This window comes from Mesoplodon mirus (genome assembly GCF_964341445.2).
Source record: "Mesoplodon mirus genome assembly, chromosome: 19".
Classification (NCBI taxonomy): domain Eukaryota; kingdom Metazoa; phylum Chordata; class Mammalia; order Artiodactyla; family Ziphiidae; genus Mesoplodon; species Mesoplodon mirus.
The window spans coordinates 4,684,783-4,710,397 of record NC_138995.1 but is presented as its reverse complement, the minus strand read 5'-3'; the positions used below and the strand labels follow the sequence as shown (position 1 = coordinate 4,710,397).

Genomic DNA, 25,615 nt, shown 5'->3' with positions numbered 1-25,615 from the left:
CACAGAATTTTAAACTTATGAATTATTTATTTCTGGAATTTTCCATTTAATATCTTTGGACCACAGTTGACCGCAGGTCACTGAGACTGTGGAAAGCAAAACCACTGGTAAGAGTAGACCACTGTACATAAAATAATAAAGTAAAAATCCTTTGGGAAGTTTCTGGAACACCTTTTCTCAGGAGGGACATCACTGGAGCTCCCAGAGGCAGTTACAAGAGTGGGTTTTTGTGATTGGGACACACAGGATTGCAGGACTGGTGTGGTGAGAGGGCGCCCCTTGGCCCTGCTGGACCAGGGCTGGCATCCCACCAGAGGGGAAGATTCTGACCTGGAGCATTGTGGAGATGTGGCACAGCAAGACCAAGAACTCAAAGGCAGGGCCAGGGCTAGCGTCTTGACAGGGACAGTGTCAGGATGACCCCAGGAAGTTGATGTCAGTGAAACTGCAATGGTGGGTCTTCAGGTGGAGGAGAACCATCGGGTGGTGGTGGTCCTCCTGCTCTCCTAGCCCTCGGATCACTGGAGGGTTGGCCTGGAAGCGGGCTGTGAGTGAAGAGCTGACGCTGCTACACGGGAGAAAGCCCAGCCTCTGATCTCTGTGAGCCTAGAAAAGATCCCCCTGCCCTGTGTTCATTTTTCAGTTTAAGAACCCCCTGATCCTGCTGCTTCTGGCCTCTGCCTTGGTGAGTATCCTCACAAAGAAGTACGAGGATGCCATCAGCATCGCCATGGTGAGTGCACCCCGTGGTGGGGGCAGCGCCCCGATCCCAGACCCAGCTGCCAAGGGGCTTGCTGAGTCTGTGCTTGTCTTTGTTATGCAAGGAAAAAAGAGTTTGGCTGTAGATTTTTTTAGAAAAAGAAAACACAACAGAAAGAAAGGACAGGAAATCCACATCCTTCTCTACCCGCAAGGAGGGCGTCCTGGTTCCTTGGCTGTCGCTCTCTTGGCGGTTACGCTGGTGGCTTCCAGTTCTTTGCCGTCAGGAACAATGTTGTAATGAACTCCTCCCCTGTGACCCCTGGGTGGAATTGCTGGATCCTGGCTGTGGGCGCAGTACAAAGAATGATTGCTCGGGGACTTCTCCAGCAGTCCACTGGTTAAGACTCTGTGCTTCCACGGCAGGGGACGTGGGTTCGATCCCTGGTCAGGGAACTAAGATCCCACGTGCCGTGTGGTGCGTCCAAAAAAAACAAAAACAAAACAAAACAAGAATCATTGTTCGTAATCATTACACAGAGAGAACCGTTGGGCACCTTTAAAAAAAAATGTTTTTTTTAATTTAAAAAATGAGCCGTTTTAAAGTGAATCATTCAGGGACATTTACTACATTCACAGTGTTGTGCCACCGCCACCTCTGTCTAGTTCCAAAATGTTTTCCTCACCCTAAAAGAGACCCCGTACCCATTACGCAGACGCTCTCCTTCCCCCTCCGCACCAGCCCCTTGAAACCACCATCGCTGTCCCCACGGATTTACCTGTTCTGGGTAGTTCCTATAAATGGACTCATACAGTATGTGACCTTTTAAATGTGGCTCTGAACACATTTTGATGACTTTCTTTCCTGCTTCCTTCTATCTGTCAAGTGCCGTCTTTTAAAATACAAAAACAGACTCCTTCCGTGCAGCGGAATTCGGTGCTTCTGTTCGAAAGCCTGAGGCTAGGTCCGCATCTTCTGATGTGGACTGATGTTTATTAGCTGCTGTTGAGATATAAACGATTATCTCTGTACTAGATGATGCTGTGTTGTAAGTGTATCTATGCTGAAAAATCTAGAAGGATAACCCCCAGATGTGAATCTCTAGGTGCCAGAACTGGAGGTGCTTTTCTGGCTCGTCTGTTTTCTAAAATTCTGTACAGTGCTTTTATTTTGCAAGAAGAAAGAAAATAATATTTTGCAAGACGATACCCCCGCCTTGCCTCCCCTGGGCTCCTTCACCTGTCGTTGGGCAGCTGGGTGTTAACGTCCCCTCCCGTTTGCCCCCTAGGCCGTGCTGATTGTGGTCACCGTGGCCTTCATCCAGGTGTGTAATGTGTGTCCCGAGGTCCTGGGGGGGAGTCACCCGGGCTAATGGGAGCTCTGTGGAAGCCTCCCTCTTAAACACCACGTTTCACATGCTTCCTGCCAGGAGTACAGGTCGGAGAAATCTCTGGAAGAGCTGACCAAGCTGGTGCCTCCCGAATGTAACTGGTAAGTCAGAGACCCCCTGGGACTTTTTGGTTCATCAGAGGAGCCAGTGGGCTGGTGAGTTTGACAAAAAGTTCGGCAATATTTATATCCTTTGTAATGTGATATGGGAGAAGCATGTCTTACTGGGGGTTAGGAAACCTGGTCTCTGCCCTGCCAGCCGATTGCTACATGCCCTTGGGTGTGTCATTCAACCTCTCTGGGCCTCCACTCTGTCACTGGTGTCTAAGCCTGGTGCCCAGCCTGGGGGCCACGGGTGACGGGAATGGCTTTGGGGAGAGGGTAGTCCACAAAACGTGTGATAAAGTGTGCAAAAAATGTGTGCGTTTTTCCTAGGGAGGCATTCGGAATTTTCACTGGATTCTTAAAGGGGGGATCAGAAGAGGCTGAGAGGCGGGGCTTGAACAAGCTGAGGCATCAGAACTCTGGCTGAAGGGGGTGGACAACTCAGTAATGAACTCCAGCCATTTGCTCAGCTGCCCGCCAGCCTCTTTCCTGCCCGGACATTCCTGCTTTGCCATTTGGTTATCACACAGCCCTCCCCAAAGACATTTAAAAAGGAAAAAAGAAAGACGAAAATGTCTCCCCGTTCCTCCTGGGCCTGTCTGCTTAGCACAGTGCTGTGCCATAGGATTTTCTGGAATGTTCTGTCATGTGTGCTGCCTGGGACGGCATCACTAGTCCCATATAGCTACTGAGGACTTCACCCAAGGAATTGAAGTCTTCATTTTATTTAACTTGAATTCAAGTAGCCTCACAGGCTAGTGGTTGCAGTCTCGGACAGCTCAGCGTAGAGGATGTGCAGGGGCTGCCGCCGTGGGTAAAGGGAGCCGCAGAGGCAGAAGGGAGAAGGTTTGTTTTTGTTTTTGTTTTGTGATTAATTAATTTTATTAATTTATTTTTGGCCACGTTGGGTCTTCGTTGCTGCGCGTGGGCTTTCTCTAGTTGCGGCGAGCGGGGGCTGCTCTTCATTGCAGTGCGCGGGTTTCTCACTGCGGTGGCTTCTCTTGTTGCAGAGAACAGGCTCTAGGCACACAGGCTCAGTAGTTGTGGCACGCAGGCTCAGTAGTTGTGGCTTGTGGGCTCTAGAGAGCAGTCTCAGTAGTTGTGGCGCATGGGCTTAGTTGCTCCACGGCATGTGGGATCTTCCCAGAGCAGGGCTCGAACCCGTGTCCCCTGCATTGGCAGGCGGATTCTTAACCACTGCGCCACCAGGGAAGGCCCGGGAGAATGTTTTAGGCTTGGTTTTTTTTGTCCATTTAATTTTTTAGTGTATCAGTCATCCCTATGTTATTTTCCCTGTAAAAATGAAACTCTTTCGGAAAAGGCCCAGGTCTTCTCCCTTACTCCTGCTAGTGTCCGTTGAGGTTGTTTTAAAGTCACGTGTCTTTCCCAAATAGACGTTGTTGCTCAAAAGAAAATAACTGAAAGTATCTCGTGATCTGAGGTACTTTGGAAGGATTTAAACATACAGTAACTCTCTATTACCTGAAGGATAATTTGGGGGAAAGAACCTTAACGTGTATTTGGCAAAATGGAGCCTAGGGCTGGGGGATAGAAAGATCTAGTGAGACAGGGTTCCACCTCTCATGGAAACAGCAAGCAAAGAATGTGTGTGTGCATGTGTGTGTGTGCACGTGTGTGTGCGCATGTGTGTGTGCATGTGTGTGCATGCACGTGTGTGTGTGTGCGTGTGTGTGAGAACAGGCAGAGAATAATGAGTAACGACCAAAAGAGCACGCTGTGAAAGCATGAGAGAGGAGGAGTCAATTCTAGAAGGTTCATCGGGGGGCGGTAAAAACGTCTGGGCCTAATGACTGGATGAACAAGGCTGTCAGAAATCCAGATGTGTGATGTGTGACGTAATCCTATAAGCAGACGGAAGCATCTATGATTTAAATGGCTTGATGAGCTGATCTTAAGTTTAAATATCAAGTCTTGGCCTTTTGGGTGAATAGTATGCATTATTGATGTCCCTGGAAGTCACTTCTGAAAGATATTTTTATTTTCAAGAGCAGCGGAGGCGGACAGGCTGGTAGAGTTGAAAGAGCACTGAAGGGACACAGCCTCACTCCCCGAGTCCCTGAGACGCGTGTCACAAATCGGGAACAGCATCTGCCCTGCAGACCCTTCCTGCATCACCTCCATCCTTTACGCATTCACTAAATACTTACTAAGCACCTACTGTGTGCAGGGAGATATTGTCCCAGGCGAAGCGATGGGAAGGCCCTGGCCTTCGGGGTGCTCACGTTTCTAACAGGGGAGGCAGATGATGAAGTGAAGGATGAGATGATTTTGGACTGTGGCAGGTGCATTAAAGCCAAAAAGACCCCCTGAAACCCAAAGCCACACAAAAATTAGAAGAAAGAGAACCTCACGGAGATGCGGTAGTGACCAGGGGAGGTGTGGGAACAACCTTAAATAGCTGGCTGGCAGGCCACCCTGATCTGACATGTAAGGAGGAGCTGACCTTTAGGTTGAGGTCTGAGAAACAGCAGGAGCCAGCCATGGGAAGAGCTGAGGGAAGAGCAGATGTATATCTGATAGGCGCTCTTGGATACAAAACCCAGAAAATTCAGCTGTGCAAACCACAAGGAAGTTGTGTTGTCTTATGGTAAGGGATCTGAGGTGGGGGGGATAGTGGGGTTAGTTAATTCAAGATGGCACCAAGGACCTGGTGCCTTGTATTTCTTTACTCTGCCATCCTCAGCTTGTTAGCTTTGTTCTTGGGCCAGCTTCCCTCATGATCCCAAAATGGCTGCCACAGCTCCAGGCATCACGGTCAGGTATGAAAAGGTCCAACAGAAGAAGGGTGTGTGGGTGTGTGTGTGTGTGTGTGTGTGTGTGTGTGTGTGTGTGTGTGTGTACAGAGTGAAAAAAACTTTCTCTCAAGCCCCCAGCAAATATCCACTCCTGTCTCTTAGGCCAGTGTTGTAGATCATGCCTGTCCCTATGCCGGTCATGGCAGGCGCTGGGATCACCCTGATGGTCTCAGCCACTCAGGACCCACCCGCTAGAGCACTGACTGGGCTGTGGGGAGAAGGGCAGTACCTGAATAAGATTGAATTCTGTCAACAGGAAAGAGGGGAATGTCTGCTCCAGCATTCAAGGTCAGCAAAGACCTTGAGACTAGAAGGAGTTGGGTGCGTTTGGGGGTGGGGTGGCAGGAGGCAGGGCCTCTGGGTTTGACTCCAAGGTCACTGGAGAGGGTTGGAGTAGGAGGAAGTTGTGATCCGATTTTGTGCTTTAAGAGCTCTCTGGCTGCCACGTACAGGATGAATTGAAGGAGGTCAGGGCGGGTGGGCACAGGTCCATCTGGGAGGCTCCTGCCATGTCGGGCAAGGGGCAGCGTGTGGTGGGATTCCAGTGGGAGCCCGTGCACAGAAGCACGTCCGTGTCTAACGGCAGATGGCCATGAGGAACGGTCCTGGCCCTGTGGGAGGGGGTGTCCCCAGCTTCTCGAGCACTTAAGATGCTCCTCCCAGCTTTGGCAAGCCTCTGCCATCCCTGAGGTCCCAAGCTGGGCTCTGCACACCAGAGTGCTGTGTCCTCTGAGGGCAGAAGTGCCACTAGCTGCCAGCTTCATTAAGGAATCGCTTCCCTAGACCAGCAGAAGCGTCTGGAGGCCGTGTGGCCCAGCCTTGTTTCCAGGCAGAGTGAACAGTAGTCACCCCACTTTTCAAATGAGGCTCAGGGTCTCCTAGGAGCCATACACTTTCCCAAGAGTCTTTTAGGATAGGTGAATTTAAAAAATAATAAAACCGTAAAGGCACAAGGGTTTGTCCATAAGGGAAAGAGAAAGTGTGTTTCTGTAATCTTTGCTCAAGTTTTTCAAAGTGCCTAAAAATGAGATGTCAACATGGATGCTTTTGCTTTTTCCCATTTCAAACACAGCATAAGAGAAGGAAAGCTCCAGCATCTTCTTGCTCGAGACCTGGTGCCTGGAGACATCGTGTCTCTCTCTATCGGAGACCGGATCCCTGCAGACATCCGTCTCACAGAGGTGAGGGGCCCCAGACCCTGGTCCAGGGGCCATGCAGACACTTAGCTTCTCAGAGGCAGGAGTTCTCTCTGTCTCGTGCACACATGTGCACAGACACAGGCATGTGTGCACATAAAACAGGAAGTGAGCAAGCAAGCTAATTTTAAGCATAAAGCTCCTCCAATGGCATTTCACAAATTATTTATTCTCATTTAAGTATAAGCCTAAAAATTGTGGTTATGTGATTTTTCTAGTTTATAGCAAACTGCAGTGGCAAATTAAACCAGGGTGGGGCTGAGGAATGAAGGAAAAGTTGCTTCTAGAAACAGCCACACTGATGTCAGAGAGAAACGCTGACTGACTACTTAATCACGAGGATGGGGACAACCAGCACAGCCATAAACAGTAGCTCAAGCTTTTACAAGAGCGCAGCTGGGGACATCGGGTGTGGGGCAAGCTCTATACCCAACCTTTGTGGGTCTCAGGGTGTCACAGCTTCACAGAACATTTCCTGAGGCTCTCCGAGATAAATTTGATTCTCGAGAAAAGGTTAAATCAAGTTCAGAGGGATCCGTTGATGGGAGTAATCTATTTTATGATCCCTGGAATAAGTAAGAATTGTTCAAAGCTTTTAGTGATAAAGGGTTAAGCCCAGGTTATCAGCCTGATTTATTTATTTAAGGAGGACATGTTCTCAGGGTCGATAGCAGGCTGTTTGAAGGGTGGCCTGGAGTGGGGGGATGGAGAGAGGCAAAGAGGCTGGCAGCTAACCCCTGGGAGCTGTGTTTACAGCATCCTGAGCCAGTCTTTGAAGTAGAGTCAGAGGCCAGAGGGCACCCAGGCTTTCAAGCCCCTCTGCCCCTGGCTTTCAGATCTCCAGGCAGGGCAGGGACAAGGGTGAGCAGGATGGGGCAGGGTGAGCAGGAGGTGCCCCGCACCAGAGAGGATTCCTCCCCGTCCGCTTCTCCCCCCGCCAGCATCTGGCCTCCGACTCCAAGTCCAGGGCAGGTGGGTCCCATTTGAGGAACCATTGTCCAGTGGCCAAGCCCCACTTGCGGGAAGGCTGGGGAAGCCAACGTGACGTTGTCCATGCCTCCCCTAGGGGTGGGCTGTGCCCCACAATGTGAGGAGTCCCCAGGTATGGGGTGGGGAGTCCCCATGCCGATAGGGAGGATACGCATATACCACAGGCTCTACAGAGAGGCAGTGTTGCCGAGTGGTTAGTGCCCTGGGACTGGGCATTAGCTGGATCCTGTCATTCATAAGCTGTGTGACCTGGAGCAAGTTGCTTACCCTCTCTTTGCCTCGGTTTCCTCATCTATCACAGCGGTTAATGTTTATTCCCACCTCGCGGGGTTCTCCTGAAGCTGAAACGCTAAGACCTGCTGCCTGCTTGTGCAGCACCTGATAGGGGGACAAAGTCACAAATATCCGCAGTTGATTTTACTGTTGATCAGTACCAGGCTCTACAACAGTTCTCTGAAACACTTTTTTAAACCCCAAATGACTCCTTTCCTACTTCAGCTGGTTTTCTTCCTGACCCGCTTCTGTCAAATTAAATTGTGCCTGGTCGTTGCCACCACGAGGATGTTTTTTCAAGGCTGCCAGCCGCCAACGCTCTACAGATTTCCTTTTTTGTCCTTTTGCTACTCCACTGAACAATCAGTAGCTTTGTTTACTCACAGTGGAATATTCTTACCCACTATTAAGCTCTTAATTAGTTCCAATTAGCCAAATTAAGCTATTAATTGGTTCCCTTGCATTGTTCAGCCTCCAGAGGCCGCCTGCATTCCTGGGCTTGTGGCCTCAAATTGCTCCAACCGCTGCTTCTGTCTTTGTATTTCCTTCTCTCAGACACTTCTCTGATCCTCCTCTTACAAGGACCCTTGTGATGACACTTAGGCCCTGTCAGGATCATCCAGGGTGTTCTCCGCATTGCAGGGTCATTAATTCAGTCACATCTGCAAAGGCTCTTTTGCCATTAAGGTAACACTTTCACATGTTCCAAGGATTAGGACTTGGGTGTCTTTGGGGGATCGGATGGTCGGGGGCTATTATTCAGCCCAGCACACTCAAAGCCCTCCTCTAAGCCTCTCTGCCCTCCCTCCCTGCCTCAGGGCACCCCTCCCCATATCCTCATCACTCATTCAGTTAACAAATATTTCTTGAGCACCTACTATGTGCCAGGAACTATGCTGGGTGCTGAGGAGGCAGTGGAGAAAACAGATGAGATCTCTGTGCTCATGGGTTTATTGCCCAGAGTGACAGACAAACCATATCTACTCATGACAGGTCATGATTGCTGCAGGGACTTGAGGGAAAAGCACCGGGAACTCTGGGTTTCCCAAACAGGACAGACTTGCCTGGCCCAGTGTAGTCACAGAGGGCTTCCTGGAGGCAGTGGCTTTTGAGCCATCCTGGAATGGACATGAATCAGCTGTTCTAGGCAGAGGAGGCCCAAGCTGTATGCCCAACCCTGACTTAGAAGCCAGGCGCATTGATGCTTTCAACTGCCTGCAGTGTGTCTTCACTCAGGAGGGCCATTTCTGCCGCCAGAACCCACTTTCCACCAGCATGACTTAGCCTTTCTCATTCCTGAGGTCTCAACTCACTGTTCCCTTCTCACTGGCCTCCCCTGACCCCTCTCCTGAGGCATCACCCCGCCCCCCCGCCCTGGGTACCTGCTGCTCCTTCCAAAGTCTGTTTGCTTTCATGTTTATTGCCAGTGCCTCCACAAAGGCAGGGAGTTTGTCTGTCTCGGCCCTGCTGGATTCCCAGGGCCCAGAAGAATGCCTGGCCCCTCGTAGGAGATGGATGGACAGATGGACAGATTGCCCACCTCCATTCCAATACATCCAAACCCACACCCGCCTCCGCACCTGCATCCCCTTCCCTTCCCCGCGCCCCATTCTTCCTGCTTCTCTGGCCATCTGCCTTCAGAGAGGCACCTTTGTCTCATCTCTCTCTTCCTTTCCTCTTTTAAAGAAAAACAGACTTTATTTTTTAGAGCCATTTTAGCTTTACAGAAAAATCGAGAAGATAGTTGACAGGATTCCCATAGATCCCACACCCTTTCCTCTAATGTCAACATCATAAATTAGCCGGGTACCTTGGTTACAATTAATGAACCAATCGAGGCACGTTATTATTAACTCAGGTCCATGCTTTTACCAGATTGCCTTAGTTTTTCCCTAATGCCCTTTTTTTGTTGTTGTTCCCGGGTCCCATGTTACGTTTAATCATCATGTCTCTTTAGGCTCCTCTGGGCTGTGACAGTGGCTCAGACTTGCCTTGTTTTTGATGACCTTGACAGTTGAGGAGGGCTGGTCGGGTATTTTGTAGAATGTGCCTCAATCGGGACTTGTCTGATTAGACTGTTTTCATGCTTAGACTTGGGTTTGGGGGAAGAAGACCCTAGAGATACAGGGGCCTTCTCTTCATCAAGGGTGCATGCTGCCACCATGACCCATCACTGCTGATGTTGACCTTGATCAGCTGGCTGAGGTCTGTTTCCTCACGTTTTAATGTGTTGCCAATTAATGGGGTTCTTTCTGTGAAAGATCCTCATGCTTGGGCAACCGCTGATGTCACTCCAGCTGGAACCTCCCCCCATCTTATCCATCCAGCATCCCCTCATAGGGTCCTCTCCCCAGGCTCTGTGTTCATGGGCCTCCTACTGCCCTGGAAGCTCCGCCCTCTGACTGCTCACAGCCTGGCCTGCCCCCACTGCCCCATCCCTAACTCTGCTGAGAGAACGGAAGCCTGAGCTAAGAAAATGCACTAGAATTCATCTCCAACACAACCTAGCCTTTGGGACCTTGGGCAAGTTTCTTAAGCTCTCAGGGCCTCAGTTTTCTCATCTGTAAAGTAGAGATCAGAGCAGCATCTTTTCCATGGGATAATTGTGAATGTTTCATGAGAAAAACAAAATACAAGCACTCAGCAAACGTTTATTAGCATTAGCATACCATCAACAGCAGTATTTCTTCTCTGAATTTCTCTTGTACTCTTAACTTAGCACCATCCTATTTAGCACTTAATCACCCTCTGTTTGTTTCAAGAACTTGATTTCCAAATTTCTTGGAATAGAGTCTGACTTAAAATCCTTTGGGTGTATAATAGGCATCCACTAAAGTCTTGTTGACTTGACCAATTGAGAAACCGGGCGAGCAGGTTATATTCCAGTTGGTCTTTCTTTAACCAGCAAAAACCAGTGGTCAAAATGAGTTCTGCTTATGTGGTCCTCTGTGTGTTTGGAGGGGTTAGGGTTGGAACTAGAAGAGACTTGGCGACCTTCCAGCCCAGTGTCTGGCAAAACTTACCCCACAAGATGATCCACATACTACCTCCCCCGCTTGGAGAGTCTCAGCACCTATTTGCATAGTAAAGGCCCTGAAAAGTCCTGTACTCGGGAGAACCAGTTCACTGGCTTTAACTCCACGTTTCCCAAAATGTTTTTCACCGTGGAACCCTTTCTCCATAGCGCACCAATTAACTCCCTGTGAAAGAGGGTTCCCCAAGACACAAGTGGGAAAATGATATTCTAACTCCTCACTCATCCATTTTATAAGTGGAAAAACTAAAGCTTCCCAAATCACAGATATGCAAATATGATTTTTAAAAAAGGAAAAGAACTTTAAGAAGTCTCTAGCCCTCGTGGGTCCACTGGGAAACCAGCATGGAGGTACAGGGGGGCTCTTGGGCACGCAGTTAGCATTCACATAGTCTTGTACAAGTGTAAACACTAGAATTAAAACCAGAACAAGTAAACCTGTCTACTTAGTTCTAGTTGCTGCCAGTTGCTTCCTTGTTCTCTCTGTCTGGCTCTTCTTTCTGTGCCCACTCCCGCCCTCTTGTTGAGAGCCACACTATGCTTCACTTGGCCTCTACTCCTTGGACTGTATGCTTCCCCTCCCAGTGTCACGGGCCTACCTCTTCCAACGTCTAACATGGTTTTTTTTATATCTCCCCCATGTCCATCCTTCTCTGCTCAAGACTTTTCATGGCTCCTCATTGCTTACCAGGTAATATCCAAATGTCTTAACCAATGCCAAACACAATTGGGTTCCAACCACACCTTCCATACATCCTTGGTCCAGTCATGCTGGTCCCCACCCGGGTCCCCAGGTGGACCAAACCTCCTGTCTCTTTGCCTGGGCCCTCTTGCGTTGATGGGGTTAAGCCCCCCTCTTCCAATCAGTGCCCCTTGAGAGCAGGGCCAGCTCTCCTTCCCGCTGTGGCTTCAGCACCTGGGACAGTGCCCACCTGTGTCCACTCCCTGTCTACTCCCAAGAGCCTGTCCCCAGAGAGGGTGAATTGGTGCCAGTGCTCAGCGCGCTGGCCTTCTGTCCTTCTAGTGCTGGTGGGCTGCTGGGACATGAGCGGTCTTTTCTTTACCTCCCCCCCTCTCCATTGCTCGGATGCAGCTTGTTATTACTAAGTTCACCCACCAGCAGTTCTCCAACTTGCCCTCTTTTCCGTCCCTAGAGACCTGCCTGATTCTCCCACCAAATGTCTGCTCATCCTTCAAGGCCTGTTTCACGTCCCAGACCCTCCAGGACACTCTCCAGCTCATCCTCCCCACACCAGCCGCTCCACCCTCTTGTTTCCCAAACCTTCTGTGGCAGATTAGATCTGAATAGAACAGCAGGTTGTTCTAACTGCATCTCTCAAACTCAGCCAGTGGAAGGGTTGCCTTCCAGTGTTGTCTATTATTTTTATTACAGTGTTACTTAAATGTAACAAACATCAAGTTAGGCACAAATTCCTTGTGCTTCACAGTAAGTACGTTACAACTTCTTCGTGTGATTATCACGTCCCATTAGACAGTGTCTTGGAAACGAGATCCCTGCTTGCCATGGAGACGTGCCAGTTTCTGCTGCCCGGGGCCTGTGGAGTCAGCAGCTGGTGGTGCTGGGTGACGCAGTTCTCCCATTTCTTCTTTCATTGTGGGTTAGGAGCTGCCCCACGAGCTCATTTGACGTCCTGGGGATAAAAAACACAAACACAAACTCTAGATCAGTTTGTAGTTGTTTGTGGTAACAGATTAAGGAAGATGGATGGGCTTGAACGGGGATTTATTCCTCTCTCACATGACGAGAGGGCCTGTCAGCTCAGCCACCTTCAGAGATCTTCCCCAAGACCATTCATCCCATTGTCCAGACGGGGAGACACCGTGAGCTGCCAGGGAAGCTGGGAAATAGGGTTGGGGGTGCGCTGGGGGGCACATCATCACTCCCAGCACCATGGGGTTCTGTTAGGAAGGGGGAAGGGGAGGTGGACACTACTAGGCAAGTGGTGGCCCCTGTCAGCCTTGGGGACTGGGGTCCCGTGGCAGTGTGACTTTTTCTTTTTTTCTTTTTTTTTGCGGTACGCGGGCCTCTCACTGTTGTGGCCTCTCCCGTTGCGGAGCACAGGCTCCGGACGCACAGGCTCAGCGGCCATGGCTCACGGGCCCAGCCGCTCCGCAGCATGCGGGATCTTCCCGGACCGGGGCACGAACCTGCGTCCCCTGCATCGGCAGGCGGACTCTCAACCACTGCGCCACCAGGGAAGCCCGAGTGTGACTATTTTTAAGGACTGTTATTGAATTGTAAGATTTCGGAATCATGGAGCACTCACAGACGTCTATTTGAGAAACCCTGATCCAACTGTTCTTTTGTGAGTTTGCAGAAAGGTGGCTTCTCTCTCTCGGTTGCTCGATTTTGCTTAAATGAGAAGGTCCTCAGGGGCAGAGCCCACCCTGATGCCTTGCCTGTCCTCAGTTCTGGCCACAGGAGACTCACCTCTTGAGTGATACCAACTGGGCCTGTGGTCAGTTTTGCAAGGGGGTTAAGAGTGCAGTTTCTGGAGCCATCGCCTTGGTTCAGACCTCTGCCACTAAGTAGCTGTGTAAACTTGAGCACATTTCTTAATCACTCCATGCCTCAGTTACCCCACATGTAGAGAGGAGAAAATAATAGCATCTTTCATGGAGTCTGTGAGGCTTGAGAGATAAGCCTTGTGTGGGACTCCCCTGGTGGCACAGTGATTAAGAATCCACCTGCCAATGCAGGGGACATGGGTTTGAGCCCCGGTCCGGGAAGATCCCACATGCTGCAGAGCGGCTGGGCCCGTGCGCCACAACTTCTGAGCTTGTGGGCCACAACGACTGAGCCCACATGCTGCAACTACTGAGCCCGCGCGCCTAGAGCTCGTGCTCCGCAACAAGAGAAGCCACCGCAATGAGAAGCCTGCGCACCGCAACAAAGAGTAGCCCCCGCTCGCTGCAACTAGAGAAAGGCTGCGCGCAGCAACAAAGACCCAATGCGGCCAAAGATAAAAAATAAATTTTAAAAAAAGAGATAAGCCTTGTGAAGTGTTCCGCGCCTGGCCTGGCGCATGGTAGGTGTTCTGGAAATGTCACCCTGGAAACGTCTGGGTGTGTGTGCGCGTATCTGTGCCCGCGTATGTGTTTTGGGTGTTGACGTGACCTTAGGCTGTCACTGCATAACGCAGCTCAGTGCTGCTCAGACTACACAGATTGTACGGGATCTTCCAACGTGGCTGGGATGTGGAGTGTTAGGGTTAAGACAGGATGCTCTGAAAGGGATGTTCTAATTTAACCATTGCCTAAGTTTTTAAAAAATATTAAAATTTAAAATAATGTTAAAACAGGATACGAGACCTTTATGCTTTCTGAAAGGGGCTGTACATTCAAAGCTTTTCTGTTTCCTGGAGGCATCTGAGGCTGTGTTCTGATACTCGCTTCCTGCTTTCAGCACGTTCCTGTTTGCTGTCTGTTGGCAATGACACTAAGGTGCTAGACACCATTCTGGGCTTTGAAAACCAGCTCACAGATGGGAGGGTGGGTGCCATGCCTTCTTGCTTTGCTCCCCCAGGTCACAGACCTCCTGGTGGACGAGTCCAGTTTCACGGGAGAAGCCGAGCCAAGCAGTAAGACAGACACCCCGCTGACGGGCGGGGGCGACCTCACCACCCTGAGCAACATCGTCTTCATGGGGACCCTGGTGCAGTACGGGAAGGGACAGGTAAGCCCCGGGTGCCTGGGGGCCCTGGCCTCCGTCATCTGCAGGCTTTCAGCCTCAGAACTCAAGCTCCTCTCTCCTAAACACAGGGCGTCGTGATCGGAACAGGAGAAAGATCCCAGTTCGGAGAAGTGTTTAAGATGATGCAGGCTGAAGAGGTGAGGGCAGTGGGGCTTTGGGTTTTTGTAAGCTGGGGTTTGAGATGATTCTCAGCTGGTGGCACCAGCCCTGCCTGCTCCTTAGGGATAAGGATGGTATGATTAACGTGAATACACTTTTCCAAAATTTTTATTTTAAAACATTTATTTGGACTTTTGTCAAGATAACTTACGGTGACATGCACAGATCTGAAATGTAGCAGTCAATGAATTTTTATATATGTGTCCTCATGTAATCGTCACTCAGCTTAAGATATTAAAAAATCCAGGCAGAAGCCGGGGGACGCTGCTGGGATCTCATCTAACAAACCCATTGTTCTCATCCTTTCAGACGCCTAAAACTCCTCTACAAAAAAGCATGGACAAACTGGGGAAGCAATTGACACTTTTCTCATTCGGCATAATTGGTGGGTGAAGCAGTTTCTGCACGGGGTCCCAGAGGGGGTGGGGTGTGTGGAGGGAGCCGTCCTGAGCACCCACAGCTGTTTCTCAAATACCTGCTACTCAGCTGGGTGAGAATTGGGGTTTGGGATCAGAGGTCTTGGACAGTAATAAGAGGTTTCTCTATCAGAACAAGCTAATGGCTGTAACAGGCAGCCCCCGCATTTTAATGGCCTAACGTGGTCAAAATCTATTTCTTGCCCACACCACAGTCCGTGGGCATGTTCCTGGTGAAATGGCTTTCCTGGATAGCTCACCTCCAAACACTGACTCGGGGGCCCAGGCCCCTACCGTATTGTTGCTCTGCCTTCCTGCAGGTCCTGGGAGGTGGGCCATAATTCTATGTAGCCAGCAGGTAGGGAAAGAGAGAATATAGAGGCTTTGGGGGAAATTTTTAAGGCAGGGACCAGGAAGTGATGTCATCAATTTTGCCTATTCTCGATTGGCTGGAATGAAGTCACATGGCCTACCTAACTGCAGAGGAGACTGGGAAATGTAGTCTGGTGGTGCACCCAGCCATGTTTCTGTTCTACTAAGCAGGTTGTGCCTGGGCTTGCGCGTCCTGGCCTTTGGCAACACACCAAACAGCATCCACAGATGCTGCAGAGCTAAATTCAGGTCTTACTCCTGAAGATCCCCATGGGGCTGCCCTGGTCCCTTCACCTGCTCCTTCCTGCTGTCTCCAGCTCTGGTTTTGAGTCTGTGTCCTTCATTCCCAGCTTTCAGGATCAACCAGTGCCTGGGCCACTGTAGATTCTCAATAAATGTTGGTTGAATGAACTAGTGAATAAAGGAACAAACCAACCAACCACTGCTCATAGCATGAGCAGTGATGGGAGGAAGTACTAGAGAATCTGGCTAAACTGCAGAGCCAATAAAGTTCTTAGGAGAAACATCTGTCCCTCCTAGCAGCAGTTTTGTTGTGCTTCTGGGCATCTAGATGCATTCATGCATTTAGTGAGTATCTTATGACATGCTAGACTCTATGATAGGTTCTGGGGCCACCAAGATGAGTCAAGCACAGCTTCTGCCCTTTGAAGGACCCCAGGGAAATAGAGAGACACCTGAACAAATACGAAATGTGAAGGCAGCAGTTAATTTTGCATGGGAGAGTTGGGAAGGCTCCCAGGAGGAGGTGACATTAAGTTGGGTCTTGCAGGATGGGTGGGAGTTTTCCAAGTGAAAAAAAAGAAGAGATTGGGAATTCCAGACAGAGGAAAGGGTAGATTCAAAGGCATGGAAGGTATCTCCCACTCCTTCACAACTTGTAAGAGGTGGTAAATTTAGCAAAGTGTTAAGAGGATATGGTCTGAAGTCAGAGCTCTCAATTCTGTCATGCTGGGGACAGACCTGCCCACCCTTTCCTCCCTGGCCATCCCATCCCAACCTTCTGGTATCCAGTCTCCTTTTCAAATGTCAACTTTGGATTTAGTTCTCAGACTTTGCTCAGTCAGTAGTTTTACTGTTTTCAAGTAGCTCTATGTCCTCTTCCCTCCTCTCCACCCTATTTTGTCCTGGAGCAGTTATGGAAAATGGGTTTTATCTTAACCTGCCAAGTCTGATCACAGCTAAGGGGGCTCTGTGCTTGTGAGAGGATTTGGAGGCCATGCTCAGGCTTGGTGGCAGAGAACTGTGATGGATTAGTGATGTCTGTCATGGACGCAGGAGGGAAAAGTGGCTCTGCATCGCTGTTCACCTGCCATCCTCGGGGTTACATTGATCAGGCTTCTGGGGTAGAATGGATGCCCACGCGGCCCCAGCTGGCCAGAGGACCCTTTTACACTCTGGAGCAGGGGATGGAAACTATGACTCACAGGCCAAATCGGGTTTGCCACCTGTTTTTGTGTGGCTCACAAGCCAAGAATTTTTTTTACATTTTTAAATGACTGAAAAAAATAGAAAGAAGAAGAATATGTTATGACATTAAAGTTATATGAAATTCAAATTTCAGTGTTCACAAATTTGTTTTATGGGCACACGGCCACACCCATTCACGTATTATCTTTAGCTGCTTGCACGCTGCAATGGCCAAGTTGAGTTGTAACAGACCATATGGCCCATAAAGCCGATGCTATTTACTATCTGATCTGTTATATGAAAAGCTTTCCACCACCTGCTCTAGACACTGGGGTTGCCAGAAGGAGACTGGGCCGTAATAATGGCCCCAAGAGCAAATACCAAGTAGATGTGCTTCAAGGCACATTGTCAAACAGATGATCTTAGCAGGCCTTTCCACAAGATGAAATTTGTTTTAAAAAAAAAAATCCAAGTCAGAGGTCCTGCAAGGTCATTGCCTCTTATAAGCCATTATTCCTCAAGTTAAATTAGAAAGTAAATCAGCATGTCCATGGCCAGGCCCATGATACCATTCAGACGTTTTTTCTTTTTAATAAATATTTTAAGAATTGCTCTGGCAGAGTGGGAATTTTGAACCCTCAGAGGGTCCAAGGAGGAGATTCAGGGGAACAGCAGGCTCCAGCGGAAAGCGGTGTTTGCCACTTTCCATGGTATCAATACTCACAGCCGCCCATTTCAAGCTACCAGTGCAAAGTTACTGAACGTGGATTTGGGAAGAAATGAGCACAGTCAGCTCTTGTGAGCCCCCGGTGAACAAGCTCAGCCTCCTACTGCAGGGAGGCCCCCAGGGTAGGGGCGGGTCCTGGTGGGTGCGACCCTGCCCCTACTTTTAATAGAGTTCCCTCCCCCCCAGTTTTTTGCATCTGGGTTCATTTGGATTGCAGCTAAGATTTTATTTGACTACTGAATCCTGTTGCTAATCATAGTATGAAAATAGGGACTTCCCTGGTGGTGCAGCGGTTAAGAATCCGCCTGCCAAAGCAGGGGACACAATTTGAAGCCCTGGTACGGGAAGATCCCACATGCTGCGGAGCAACTAAGCCCGTGCGCCACAACTACTGAGCCTGCGCTCTAGAACCCCCTAGCCACAGCTACTGAAGCCCGCCCGCCTAGAGCCCGTGCTCCGCAACAAGAGAAGCCACCGCAATGAAAGCCACCGCACCGCAATGAAGACCCAACGCAGCCAAAAATAAATAAATAAATAAATAAATTAGAAAGATACATAGTATGAAAATAGCCCCTAATAAATCAGATCTTCTGACCCCCCTACTCCCAGCACACACGCACACACGCACACCGCTACGACCCAGCAGAAAACTTGCGCTGCCTCCCCTTTCCCTGCAAAACAAAGCTGATGCTTTTCAGCAAGTCTCCCAGGACGTGTCAACAGGTGACTCCTCTCACCTCACACATCTTTCCCTTCACCTGTCCGGTAACCGTGGCCCCAGCAGCTCACGACTGGGTGTTACTGTGGGCCAGGACCTGTGCTAAGCACTCCAAGTGCATTGTCACATCTTACATCCTGAAATAAGTCCTCGAGGAAGACATGGTCATTTTCCCTACTTTACAGGTGAGGAAACTGAGGCCACGCCTGGCGGCCCCTGAACTTTTCCCCATTGTCAGAACATCTCAGCACTTTCACGGGTCCCAGCGTGACTCGTGCCACTCCTGTGCCTGGAGGGTCGGTCCATCTCTGACTGACTGTGTGTCCCAGGCATAGCACAGTGCCCGGCGTTTAGGAAACGTTGGGTCAACGATTGACGAAGGAGAAAAATGGAAAAAGGAATGTATTTCATCATGAACACGCAGGATAAAGTCAGTCAAGAGACAGCGGCCCATCTGTGCGTCACGGGAGCACAGCAGACACCTTGGGGCAAGTCCTGGGGGCGTGCAGCCCATGGGAACTTGTGGAATAATACAGAAAGGTTGACAACAGCCCCAAATAAACTGGTTGGCTGTTTCTTTTACTTGAGCTGGCTTGATCCTCTCCTGAAAAAGTAAAACCATCCTCTTTCTCGTAGGCAGGGGAGTTTCTTTCTTAAAAAGAAAAAGGGGAGAAGTGGCACGTGTTTGAGGTTATTCATAATGGTCCGAGTGTCTATATTACTGGAAACTCTTTAAGGAAGTGAGTTTGGAATGCTTTCGACCTTTGGAGGACATACTCGTGCGTGTGTGTGTGTGTGTGTGTCTGTCTGTGTGTGTATACATACATACGTGTATGTTTTTATCTCCTCCCAGGCCTGATCATGTTCACAGGCTGGCTGCAAGGGAAGCACCTCCTCAGCATGTTCACCATCGGAGTCAGGTAAGGGTGCTGCGCCGTCCCCCCTCGTCTGTGCGCAAGAGAAGGTGGGGAGATTGGGGGGCAGGAATGGCGTGGGGCAGATGCAGCCCTCCCCCCGAAGCCACAGTCTCCCCGTAGCACGTCGTCTGGCAGGTGGGTGCCCAGCGAATGTCTGCAGAAGGAATGAAAGCTGACGATTCGGAGTCCCTGTCCCCCTGGCCCGTGGGTTTGGGTGTTCCTGGCTGAGCGCGGACTCCAGAGCCAGCCAACCCACGTTTAGATTCTGCCTTTGCCACTTGCTAGCCATGCGACCCCGGCCCAGCGTCTTCATTTACTGGTCCTCCTTTTCCCCCTCTGTCAACGGGTGTGATGTCAGCCCTCTGAGGGGCGCGGTGCGGCTGCCCCGGGTGCCCTGCGCAGGCGCTGCAGCCACGCGGAGCGCGCGTTCCCGTTACACATGTGGAGCTCGGCCCTTGATTTATGGAGGCGGCTGCAGGCGAGGTCAGAGAACATGTAGCCGGGGCCACGCGGCTGGCTGCAGGGCTGGGGATCGGGGCCTTGACTTCAAGCCCAGGGAACCTGCTCCTCCCCGACCTGGTGATGCTCATAAGTGACCGCCCCACCCTGGGTCCCAGTGGAGAAGCAGAGGCAGACAGGAGAAGGCAGGCTCTATGCCGGGGTGTGAAGTTGCCACAGCTTTTCCACGGCTGCTCGGGGACACGGGGTGCTGGGGGTCGTCCCTAATGGGGCACGTCCCAGCGGAAGGGAAGCCGGTAATCGGGGACGTGGAGGACCCACGTCAGGCCCCTCCTGGTTTCCTCAGGGTGACCCCCCCTTGTGTTGTTGTCGGTAAGATGGTCAGGTGTTACGTGGAAGATGAATGTCGGTGAGCAAAAATACATACTTAGGACATGAAACCCACAGTGTAAACAAACTTAGGTGCCCGTCAAGTAGAACAGATAAACAGCATACAGTGGAATACTATTCAGCCACGAGAAGGAGGGAAGCCAGTGGGGGAAGGATAAGCTGGGACGAAGTGAGAGAGTGACATGGACATATATACACTATCAAATGTAAAACAGATAGCTAGTGGGAAGCAGCCACACAGCACAGGGAGATCAGCTCGGTGCTTTGTGACCACCTAGAGGGGTGGGAGGGAGACGTAATAGGGAGGGGATATGGGGACATATGTATGTGTATAGCTGACTCACTTTGTTGTACAGCAGAAACTAACACACCATTGAAAAGCAATTATACTCCAATAAAGATGTTAAAAAAAAAAGTGAAGCACTGACACATGCTACAGTGTGGATGCCGTAGAAACATGAGGCTAAGAGAAGGAAGCCAGACACAAATGGCCACACACCACGTGACTCTGTTTCTATGAAATGCACCAAATAGGCAAATCCATACAGACAGAACGTAGATTAGTGGCTGCCAGGGACTGGGGTCGGGGAATGAGGAGGGACCCCAACAGTTATGGGGTTTCTTCTGGGGGTGATGAAAAGGCTCTAAAAGTGATGGTAGTGATAGTTATACAACTCTGAATATAAAACCACTGAATTATGTACTTTAAAAGGGCAAATTTTATGGTACGTGAATTACATCTCAGTAAAGAAAACATAAAGCAGGTAATTAGGAAAGCTGTTATTACAAGGATCCTTGGAACCTTTCTAATTTATATATAAAAAGTAAACTGTTTGCAAACAGCCACGTTGTAACTGTCATTGCAGTAAATTACAGTGACGCACCTCACAATGGATCGGGGCATCCCAGTGCAGGACAGAGGCTGTGGGGTGCTGCTTCCCACAGGGCCAGCCAGTGTGGGCAAGAGAACCTTGCTTTAGGGGGTTGAGTGTACACGTCTCTGGTACAGAGTCAAGTCTGTCTGTGTAAAAATGAGTGGACACCATTACCTGGCAATTAGCAATAGAAGAAATTCAAATGCAGGTCTTTTAAAATTCCAAACGCCTCACTTTTTAAAATGGAAGTATAGTTGATTTACAATGTTGTGTTAATTTCTGCTGTACAGCAAAGTGATTCAGTTATACATACATATATATATATACATTCTTTCAAATGCCTCATTTTTTAATCACACTGCCCTGTGTGCATTGAGAGGCAGGCCAGCAAAATCCACCCGTGGGCAGGTGCGTATCCTATTATTCAGTGACTATTTTGTGACTGAATGGAAACTGGAAAAGTCTGTGTCTGGTTTTAGAAGCTTTGCCATTCCTTAACAAACAAAATCTCATTAATGCCAAATCCTGGGGACATGAAAAAGAAAAAGGAAAAGTTGGTTTAAAGAATATTATGCAGTTAGAATATTATGTGACAAAAACCAAAAAAGCAAAATACAAAATGGCAAACATTTGGAAAACGCTGTCTCAGACTAATTCTGAGTATAAAAAGAAAAGATACCCTAACAGCAATTGTCTTTAGGTTTTCACTTTAAATAAGCTATAAATAAATGGATTGATACCAGGGTTTGGGTCTTCCCCCAAACTCTTTGGAACCATGGAAATCAGGCCATTGTGCTGTACAGATGTTCCTGCTGGATTTCAGGCCTTTTCCCTAAAACACACCCGGATCATCATCGTCACATTTGGGTGGTGGCCACAGCAGATGGCTTGCGGAGTTCTAGATACAGAGCCCAGCGTGTTCTTTTGAGTGGACGAGGTCATGATCTCAAGTCGAGCCGGGTTTCCTGACTTTATATCCTGAGCTACGTGCCGTGAATGGTATGAAAGAAAATAGAACCCAGAGCTTTCGATGGCTGTTTATCCTTCCGTGTCAGTGTTGGAGTGTTGACCAGCTAGGTGAGGCGGTTCTAGAATCTTCGAGAAAGTGAAGGGGGCGCGGCCAGGGTCTGCTAATGCCGAGTGGAGGAGGGGGAAGGACTCCAGAGGAGCACGTGACCTCGCTCATCGAGGCACAGCTCCCAGAGGCAGGTCGGTCTCCGTTTCACAGATGGAGAAGCTGAGGGTTAGGCCGACACATCTGCCTGTAGTTACAGGATCAGGGAGTGGAGGAGACAGCCTGCAGACCCCACGATTCTGATCCAAAGCCAGGGTCCGGCTCAGTGCCCCCTGGCCACCTCCCGGGCAGGGCGGGGACTCTACCTACCCTCCCCGGCCATGGCTCTTGGTTTGCTTATTTGCCCCACACGTGTTTCTTGAGCACCTGTTTACTATGTGCTTGCATCGTCCAGTGCTGATGGAGCTGGACCACGGAGTCTGCAGGCTGGTGGGGAAAGTAAACGTGAACAATTGAAGTGAATGTTAGCAAAATAATCACAACTTATGATCAAAGCTACAAAGGAAACGAGGTCAAGAGAGATTAAAAGGGAGGCGGGAAGGGATGTGGCTGGAAAAGGTGGCCAGGAGAGGTTTCTCTGAGGAGTTGAAGCTGGAGAGATGCTGCTAAGGGTGGGCGGGGTGTTCAGGCAGGGGAATGGCAGGGGCAAAGGCGCGGAGGTGGAGCGAGCCTAGCGCATCTGCGGAAGCCGCAGGGAGGCTGTGGTCGGGCTGGGTGATAAGACCAGACGGTGGGGTAGATGAGGGGGCTGGTCACCTGGAAACTCACAGGCCCCTTTTTCTCTGAATTCTAATCACATCCTCAGAAGCCTTCTCAACACGCCGTGCCAGGTCATCTCTGCTGTTCTTTTGCAGCAGAGTGATGAAAAGTGTTGGCCATTCTTGGGACGGTGATGGGAGGTGTGACCCCTGGCTTGTTCTGAGGAGGGAGGGGGAGGAGGGAACAGGGCAGCGGGCAGCTGGCTGCGCTGTGGACGGTGGAGTTTGAGGTGAGGGCAGGGCCTCCTGCAAGAGGAGGACGTGTAGAGCAGGGGGTCTTGGACTTGACTGTAACTCACCTCACCATACAAGGGTCCCTGGGAGAGCTTGTCCCACACAGATTGCCGGGGCTCTGACTCAGTGGGTCGGGGGGGGGGGGCCGAGATGCTGCATTCCTCACATGCTCCCCAGGGATGCTGATGCTGCCGGTTCAGGAAGCATCACTCTGAGCAGTGAGGCCATGGCTACAATTACCCTAGTCGGGGCTCCAGCAAGAGGTGGGGCTAGGGAAGAAGGTGGAGCCCCAAAAAGAAGGCTCAGGTGACTAGGTCTTTAGAAGTAGGGGTGGTGGCAGAGGGTGGAGCCTCAGCCACGAGGGGGTCCCAGAAAAAGCAGAGCTCTCAGAGGCCATGATGCATGAGAACCTCCCCCAAATAAGGATGCGTTCCATCCCATCTTGTAAACCACAGAAAGTTCCACGAGGCAAAAAGACTGGTAAATATTTCCAGGTCAGTAAGAGAAAAGGCTCCTGTGTCCACCGCATCCCTGCTTCCCCAAGGTCATTTCTGATTTCTTGTCTAACAGCCCCTCTCATCTCTCTCATCTCACTCGGTCCATGGGAAACTTGAAATTGAAAGAAAACTGACTCTGGTCATTTCACTTGTGACTTTGAAAGGATGAGGTTCTTCAGTTTTTAGCAGAAGGAAATCACTCAAAACCTCTCCGTCATAAGGTAGAACTGGCAGGATAGCTGGTGAGGAAGAGATTCTCCAAAATAAACAGCATGAGAATCATTCTTTTAAAAACTTTATCCCACTTCCTTCTGCCTTGAGCGACATTCAAGATGACCCAAGGTCTACTTGCTTTTCCTGGTCTATTGTAATCTTTGTTAGTTTGCCAATTAATTTTTTATTATTATGATAACATCCAGGCACACACAATGCCCTTCTCATGCCATGTAGGAGGAAAGTGCCCGTGAAAACCCTTTGCACATGTTTGCTTAGCTGGCCTTGTCAGCCTGTGCCATAAAACCACGGAAGCCTTCTTGCTGTCACCGTAGAAACCGGGCACAGTCCCTTGACCAAATTCCGTCACCTTGGTTTATATAACTCACCCTTAATGCTCCATGGTCTCCAGGTGAAAGGCTGCCATTCATATACCGTATTTCTTTGATTCTAAGACACACATTCTTTTTCACCTTCTGCCTTCTCAAGTCAGACTGCTTCTCACAAGTGAGGTGATAAGAAAGCATCCCGGCACCGTTAATGGGCAGCATGTTTTTCCTTTCTTAGAGGGTGCGCAGGATAATGGTGCCCTTCCCGATCAGCAGCGCGTTAGATCTGATGAAATACGGTAGCCGTGCGTGGCTTCGGTTGAATGGTCCTCCTCGGCGGCGGGGCTTTCTGATTATTAACCAGCCTATGTAGAGCGCTCACTATGTGCTACGCCAGGGTGGGTCCAGGCTCCTGCACTTGCCATGTGTTCACTCAGCAAATATTTACTGACTACCTGCGGGACCGTGCTGTGCAAAGGGTGGACCGCGCTGGGGCGTGGCATGGTAATGCTCACCCCACAGCTCCGCACAGTCTGCCCCGCACTCTCCAGCCTCCCCCATCGGCCTGAGGTCACTGGCAAGACACAAACCCTGCCCACAGGAAGGGGGTCCTGTGCTCAGTCCCAACGCACATTCCCAAGGGAGAAGCTCATTGGTTCAGTGGAGTCACATGCTCTCCTCTAACCCAATCAACCTTGGCTGTGGGAGGGCGGGGCCCCGTGGTACAGACAGAGTTGGGCGGGGGGCGTCCTAAGCAGATGAGCGGACAACACAACAACCGGCTTAGGCTAAGGCCTCTCCGGGCCACTTCACCTCCCCCAACTTTCATTTCCTTGTCTGGTTTTCTCACAGCAAGTGTCTAAACCATTAGACCAACTTAAAGTAAAATACAAGGCACCCACGGAGGACCCTCTGAACCTAATAATTCCACTTCCCACTTAGTGCCTGATTCTGGAAATTGCTTTCATAGGGCCCAAGACTTTTGTCTCTAGTAGATGACAACAATTTAAATGCAAAAGCACTTAAATAGGCAAAACAACGGACAGGCTAATTCACACTAAAGTGTGGATGTCTGGTAGGAAAGCAGGGTTTTGCAGGGGGAAAGCTCAGAGCAATGGACGCTGAAGAAGGAGGCAGGTGTGTCATGGGGCTGGGAGCAGAGAACAGAACAGAGAAGGTGGGGGAACCACGGGTAAACATGCTGCCAACGCCAGGTGGGATGCACGTCATCGTTAAGTGCGTGCTAGAGGTGATCCGCCTGGCCTTTTCGATCCAGCCTGGCGGTGGCCGCCATTCCCGAGGGTCTGCCCATCGTCGTCACAGTTACGCTGGTCCTGGGAGTGCTGCGGATGGCCAGGAAGCGGGTCATTGTGAAGAAGCTGCCCATCGTGGAGACTTTAGGTGAGGGAATCCAGCTGGTTGGATTCTTCCAAATTGGACTGCATGGGCATTTTAGTGCCGTGATCATTCAACCTGGGTGTTTCCTAAGCCTGAGAGTTGGTGGGGACGACTTCTTGTTCCTATAAACTCTGGTGTCTTCTTGTGCCAGGTTGCTGCAATGTCATCTGTTCTGATAAGACGGGGACTCTGACTGCCAATGAAATGACTGTCACCCAACTTGTGACGTCGGACGGGCTCCACGCTGAGGTGAGCCCGTGTGAATTTATAAGGTTCAAGTCCAGGTTGTGCCCTGCCAGACCCCTTCCTTCCCAGAGAAAGCACATGGAGTCTTCCAGAGAACAGTAAGGAAGAAACAAATATGGGTTATTGGACAATCTCCTTGCTACAAATAGCAGCAAGGAACATGACTGATGGGAGGCAGCCACCCTC

The 25,615-nt window shown here is 50.1% G+C and overlaps 1 protein-coding gene across 1 annotated transcript in view; it reads left to right on the top strand.

Moving 5' to 3' along the window:
• ATP2C2 (ATPase secretory pathway Ca2+ transporting 2) overlaps positions 1-25,615 on the top strand; it is a gene marked incomplete at its 5' end in the record, with an annotated part of 50,202 nt that overhangs the window by 9,077 nt on the left and 15,510 nt on the right. The window contains 10 exons of the mRNA XM_082605787.1: positions 644-733; positions 1,989-2,024; positions 2,130-2,191; positions 6,083-6,191; positions 14,051-14,200; positions 14,287-14,355; positions 14,687-14,762; positions 18,892-18,958; positions 25,062-25,186; positions 25,335-25,432. Coding sequence (XP_082461913.1) covers positions 644-733; positions 1,989-2,024; positions 2,130-2,191; positions 6,083-6,191; positions 14,051-14,200; positions 14,287-14,355; positions 14,687-14,762; positions 18,892-18,958; positions 25,062-25,186; positions 25,335-25,432 — 882 coding nt within the window. The remainder of the gene's footprint in view (positions 1-643; positions 734-1,988; positions 2,025-2,129; positions 2,192-6,082; positions 6,192-14,050; positions 14,201-14,286; positions 14,356-14,686; positions 14,763-18,891; positions 18,959-25,061; positions 25,187-25,334; positions 25,433-25,615) is intronic.